Source organism: Halyomorpha halys, unplaced genomic scaffold (assembly GCF_000696795.3).
Source record: "Halyomorpha halys isolate HHAL.00 unplaced genomic scaffold, Hhal_1.1 Scaffold662.1, whole genome shotgun sequence".
NCBI lineage: Eukaryota > Metazoa > Arthropoda > Insecta > Hemiptera > Pentatomidae > Halyomorpha > Halyomorpha halys.
The window spans coordinates 146,193-153,353 of record NW_027111704.1 but is presented as its reverse complement, the minus strand read 5'-3'; the positions used below and the strand labels follow the sequence as shown (position 1 = coordinate 153,353).

The 7,161-nt window shown below is 32.1% G+C and overlaps 1 protein-coding gene across 1 annotated transcript in view; it reads right to left on the bottom strand.

Moving 5' to 3' along the window:
• The window catches only part of LOC106685136 (uncharacterized), a gene marked incomplete in the record, with an annotated part of 36,990 nt that extends 30,186 nt beyond the window's left edge, over nt 1-6,804 (bottom strand). The window contains 2 exon segments of the mRNA XM_067049730.1: nt 5,241-5,461; nt 6,650-6,804. Coding sequence (XP_066905831.1) covers nt 5,241-5,247 — 7 coding nt within the window.
• Nucleotides 6,805-7,161: the final 357 nt, after the last annotated feature.

Genomic DNA, 7,161 nt, shown 5'->3' with positions numbered 1-7,161 from the left:
CCAATTTAACTTAGATCAGATTTACTAAATGTATTATAATGTACAGTTGTAAATAGCAATAAATAAATATTTAAAAAAAAAATTTAATTGTTCAAATTGTTCTAAATTTAAGATAAATATGGCTAACACTAAAAATTACGTTGAAGTGGCCACGCCCCTTGAAGACAACTTTACGTTGAAGTTAATAGGGATTTCTCATATTAATGTAATTTTCTGTTATTAAATGCTAAAAATTTGGTATATCTATAATAAAAATACATTATGCTGTAATTTTCATGATGTTGTGTTAAATGTAAAATGCTTTATCATGTTAAATGTTATAAGTATAGGATTGTGAGCAGCCCTCTTTAAAGTCATGTTAGAATCCCTAGCAGATTTTCTGAGCAACTTGTTTTATGACCTTTTCTTCGAAAACTTCTTTTTATTGTTTAATTCTGAGTTTTGATTAAAGTAATTTATTTCAGCATGCCTAAATTGAGTGAAAAGTGAAAGGTTTGGCCACTGAGTGTATGTAGATCTTCTAAATTGTGAGGAATACAAACACAAACTATGAGCAAGCAATATGTTTAATACTACATAGCTTATTCCTAGTAAAACAAACAAAATGGTAACGAGCTCAGCTGGTCTGTCTGTCTGCTGGACGTGACGTCATTCTCTATTTAACATACCTAGTAATAGACTCTCAATCATATTATATCGTTTTAATATAGTAAAAGAAGCAAATATTTCCCATTTAACATGAGTTTTTTCTATTCAACACGCATTTATATGTTAAACTAAAGATCATTAATATCCCTAATGTAAATAGTAAACGGCTTAGCAAGTAGCCTTGCATTAATCCGACGGAAGACGATAAAGAAATATCGCCATTTAAGAGGTTGATTGAAATATGAAGACCACATGGGAAAAACGATGTAGCTCACATTTTATTTAATGTTTAAGAGAACTAAGTTTATCTTGAAATTTCTTATTATTTACAATTTAAACATATATTTAAATTGCGATTTCGATGTATTGAAACTCTCCATTTTTAATTTTAATATAGTGTCCACTGTAGCGACATCGTTACAATCCGACATGACGCGACCTAGCTGTAAGTGAAAACCTGTGAAAAAATGACTGAGGTCATCAGATAAATGTCGTATATTAATATATGTTTTATTTTTCGTACATATCTTGATTTTACACATGGAACAACCATTTAATATCCCTAAATGTATAGTTTGAATAAAAAAAAGATTTCAATAGAATCTTTTGATCCACTTAAAGCTAACGTATTATACCTAACATATTTCGATGGCGTTTTTTTAGTTCAGAGAGATCATTTAACGGAAACTTGAACGAAATTGTAACAATTCCCTTCAGGAATCGACCTTTTAAGGAGGCAGTGAGTGATAATGTACATTAGTGGATTCTGGTGCAATTTTTGGGAATGAAAATTGTATTATTATTCTACCTTTTTGTACCCTCAAATGTTTCACCTTAATTTTTATGAAAACTATGTATAATTACTAGTGAGAATTGATGAGTATGCAAAGTATACGTAGGGGGAATAAAAAATGGTGGCTGTTTCAAAACCTTGAACAAATTAACTTTTTATACGGAGCTCTATATCTTTAAAACTACCAACAACAATAGAAAACCAAAGATAACATAATTTACAGAAGAGTAAATTTGCTATAGTATGAGCCCTAATAGAGCTGTATACGTAGTTTCCAACATATAGCTTTTTTAAAAAGCAATATTTCATAAAAATTGCACTAAAAATCAGGAGTTAGTAAAATTAATTTGAGAAATCTATATCTCAAAAACTATTCAATGTACAGATGTTTATTAGCACTCAAATTAAAGTTGAATGTACTATTAAGTAGTTTATGACGTCCATCTTCCTAGGAGCAGAGGTTTTTATGACATATGATATTTGACAAAATAAATTCACTAAATAATAATTTCTAGTAGCTCAAATAAAATTTTTTACGTACATATGTCTGCCAGCACTCGAAATAAAGGCAATTTAACTTTTTATAACTAACGCCTGTTGAACAGATTCGATACTTAGGACTCCATCTTGACAAGAGACTTATTTGGAATCCACACACAAGACTGAAACGACAAGAAACTGCTCGTAGATTCCGATTGCTACAACACTTACTTGACAAACGCTCTAAACTTCCCATTCACTACAAAAAATTAGTATACACTACAATAATCAGACCAATTTGGACATATGGAATTGAGCTCTGGGGCTCCACCAAACCATCAAATTCTTCCCGCATCCAATCCTTAAAATCCAAAATCCTACGTAAAATCCTTGATGCTCCTTATTACGTCACAAATAAACTCATTCATAAAGACCTTAACATCCCATTCGTTGCAGATTTGACCCAAAAAAAATATGCGCCTTTTTATTCCAAACTCCTTAACCATCCTAACCCATTAATTCTTAATCTTTCATCCTTAACAATCCCTGATAATCCTCCGAGGCGTCTGAAAAGAAGATGGCCACGGGACCTTCTAGTTTAAATTAATGTTTGAAGTACCACCAATGGGTGGTTCCTTCCCAAGATTTTCAAGTGTATATGAAACATACTATATATTTACCTATTGTATTATTTTGTACAGTTGTAAATTACAATAAATAAATAATAAAAAAAAAATTATAAAGTAGTTTACCACATGTATTTTCGTAGGGGTAGTAGTTTTAATGACATTCGGATATGAATACATATTTAGCACTAGACCTTGTATCCAAACAACTATAAATTTATTTATTTTAGCAAATATGAAAAACACTACTTCTACGAAGATAGGCGTCAAAAACTACTTTAAAGTGCATCAGACTATCTTTAATTTGAGTGCTAATTGACATCTTTACGTTGAATGGTGTTTGAGATATAGAATTCTCAAAATAAATTTACTAACTTCTGATTTATTAATCCATTTTTTATGAAATGTTGCTTTTAAAAAATCTATATTGTGGGAAATATGAAACGTAAATAGCTCAACTAAGGCTAATATTTAGCACATTTACTCTACTTTAAATGATTGGATTTTTTATGGTTCTTAGTACTTATAAAGCTCCAAATGAAAACTTAATTTGTTTTAACGTTTTGAAACATCCGCCATTTTTTATTCCCCCTACCTATACTTGGCAGCCTCATCAGTTTTGACTAGTAATTATACAAAGTTTTCAATTATGTAATAAAAAATTGGTGTTAAATAACTGACTTTTTTCTCCTCTTGGGCTCTTGTACTATTACGGAATGACTTTTTCATCCTGTGAGAAATTTATGGCAAATATCTATATGTATATATAGTTGACTGTAAAGATTTAAATATAAGTAGATGGTCAGGGTTGCGGTCAAATAACGAACAAATAGTTTAAAACTATTTTAATGTCCGGCGTTTCGCCCCACTTTGCAGGGCTTCACCAGAGCTAATAAGATACAAAAAAAAAAAAGAAAACTGATAATAATACAATACATAGGTAGATACATATAATACAAAGGTAATTTAAGCTAGGATAAATATTACATAAAAATAAAGTGATAAGAAATTTCATATAAATTAAAGGAAGGAAGACATAAAATAGTATCAGTATAAAATAAACTTGAATAAACAATGATAAGAATAAAAAATAAGTAACAATGGCAAGAGTAAAATGTTTTTTTAAAATACGTAAAATATACAGTTAAAAAAGTACAGAAGATGTACATAAAACAAAAACAGTACGGAAAAAGAAGTAAAAATTAGAGATTAAATAAACGTCTTGAAAGAATAAATATAAATAAAAATAATAATAATGATATTAAATGATTATTATTTTTAATCTCTACTTTCTTCTTTTTTTTCCGTATTGTTTTTGTTTTATGTGCATCTCCTGTACTTTTTTAATTGTTTTTTTTTACTTATTTTTAAAAAATGTTTACTCTTGCCATTGTTACTTATTTTTTTATTCTTGTCATTGTTTATTCAAGTTTATTTTATATTGATACTATTTTATGTCTTCCTTCCTTATATTTATATATAATTTTCTTATCATGGAATTTTTACATAATATTTATCCTAGCTTAAATTACCTTATTGTTGTAATATTCTCAGTTTTATTTTTTTTTGTTGTATCTTTTTAGCCCTGTAGCGAGAGGGAGCAAGCGTTTCGATCACTACTCACCAGAACGCTGCACCTCGAGCCTCGCCGAAGCTCTCAAATTTACTTAATACTTCTTTTTGTTAAAGACATATTGTAATTTTTATATATTAATAATATCTGTACAATGAATAATAAATGATAACAAATCAATGGACGAACCTATCTCAAGCAGACATGTACCGACCGCCTCTCGGTCACAGCCGCATGGACTAGGCCTATAAATAAGGGACTCTAAATCCCCGAATTTGATCTTAGATCCACACCCTTTCCTGGGTCTAGTCATGGCACTGGTGGCGTATACACTGCTTGAGATAGAGAAGTTTATTGCCAATCTATTCTCGTAAAAGTTGTTTTTCTGTACGACCACCTAAGACGATGGCCTATCTCATCTCCTTCTCTCCAGCAATCTTAGTCCGTCCGCTTCATCTCGGCAACTAAGATTGTAACCTAATCCTTAATGGTTACACTGGTCCGTCCGCTTCATGTCGGCAACCAGTGTAATTTCCTGTCTCTCCCCGGCTCTAGTCCGTCCGCTTCATCTCGGCAACTAGATCTGCACCTAGCCTTATCAGCTTACTGGTCCATCAGCTTCATCTCGGCAACTAGAACTGTTACTCTACCTCAGACTCTCTCACCTAGACCTCCTCTACCTGCGTCAGTGTCCAGGGCTCATCCTCTGGCACGGCCGTTCCTAACTTATAATGAATACGCCTTGTCGTAGGCCTTCTGTAAAGTGGATATACAGGCTGGAGAAATCACCTAAGACATAGACAACCCCGACAGCCCTGATGAAGCCCTGCAAAGTGGGGCGAAACGTCGAACATTAAAATAGTTTTAAACTATTTGTTCTTTTTTTGACCGCAACCCTGAACATCTACTTAAATTTATGGCAATTATCCATTAATCTTGACAATCTTCCTGTTACTTCACCTCCTATCAAACATTCCTTACCTATTATTGAACATGCATTGTCGAAGCCTTCTGAAGTAGAGTACCTCAGCTCTTAGATTGGTCATTGGATTAATTATCTACAACAGTTCGACCTCTAAATTGTGTAAGTATATTTGCAATAATTCAATTAGTTTTATACGTAACATCGAAGAAAGGTAAGCCAGATGTCCAGATGCTGGCGTAAACAAACTCGGCCTTTTCGAGATTCGGTTTGGAATCCAAGAGGTAGACCCTTACGAGTGTTCGATCGCCATAGAGCTGCCCGGAGTACAGCTCGTACAGGAGCCCCATCAAGAACTCGTTGTCTTCGCTTCCACCTACGACAGTCACAGCCTTCTTTTGGTAGTCCACCATCTGGGTCTAGGAAACGACATAAAGGTTAGAGTTCTCTTTCGTGGAAGTTACTAGAATGTAAATGTACGGAGGCATAGTTATTCTTAATATATCATTAATTAGTCTTAACGGAGATAAAACTTTAATTAAGGATCAAAACGTAGAACTTGTAGTACAAGAGCCGGGAAGAAAAAAAGGCAGTTATCTCATCCCAATTTTTGATCACTTTAATGAAAATAGTGTATAATTACTAGTCAAAACTAATGACTGCCTCAAGTATAGGTAGGGGCATTAAAAAACGGCGGCTGTTTCAAAACCTTAAAAAAACATTTTTTTTTCCGAGCTCTATATCTTAAAAACTACCTACAACACTAGAAAATCTAAAAAGAACATTATTTAAAGAAGAGTAAATTTTCTGAAATATTAGCCATAATAGAGATATTTACGTCCAATAGTTCTCGAAATACAGCTTATTAAAAAGCAAAATTCCATAAAAAAGTAAAAGCTAGTTTAATGTACTATAAATTATGTACTATAAAGTAGTTTATGACCTTTACCTTAGTAGGAATAGTAGTTTTCATGATATTTGTTAAAATAAATTGATTTATAGTTGTTCGAACAATAAGTTTGTTATATGAAAAACTTTATTTCAGAAACCATTGGACTCACTGATGTCTGTCTGCACTAAATTAAAGCTAGTTAAATTTACTGTAAAATAGTTAATAATGTTTATCTTTATAGGAGTAGTAGTTTTTATGATATTTGACGAAATAAACTCTCAAAATGTTAATTTCAAGTTGTTCGTATAATAAAATGTTGGATTTTTGAAAAAATATATCTCTAGACCGATAAGACGCACATATGTCTGCCAACACTCAAAATAAAGGAAATTTTAACTTACTATAAAATAGTTTATGACTTTCTATTGTTGTTGGTTGTTTTAAAGATATAGAGCTCGGAATAAAAAATTAATTATTTTTAACGTTTTGAAACAGCCTCCTTTTTTTTTTCCCCTTCCTTTTCTTTGGCGGCTTCTTCATTTTTGTTTGTTATTTTTCCTTATTTTTTTTAAAGTTATTTAAATTTTGGGTTGAATTCCTTCCTTTTTTTTCCTCTTGGGCTCTTGTACTATCGCAGCACCACACAGGATACTAGCAGACAAGTCGATCAGGAACGACCCACTGATGGTGCAGTTACAAAAAATTTATACATTACCTCCTTGTCTTTGTAAAACGGATTCTCATCTTTCATCAGACGTTTCAGCTCTTTTAGGATCGTCTTTTGAGGCATATTTTCAATTGGCAGCTGATATTGGATTCTACTGTATATTACTATAAGTATATAATAGAATAACCTAGAGTAATGGGCTAGAAAAAGTAACATATGTTTTTTAATGAGTAAATTCATAATTTATTTAATAATGTTCACATACATATTCCATGGAGAAGGCATACTTTTCTTCAAGGTAAAGGGAAGCCAAAAAGGCCACTATAAAGACAGCGATGAGCCGATGTATTAGGACAAGATATACGTAGGTAAGTACACCAGTTATTGGCATGTATAATTTTAATTAACAGATCTATCTTTGTTTTTAAATATTGAGAGTTTAGTTCCAGTAACTCCCAACTCACTCCTAGCGCCAATATTGAAACAGTTACTAGCAACAAACTCTTCTTCTTTCTCTGCCTCCGTCCAAGCAAACCAAGCCCCTCGATCTCGAGCCAGCA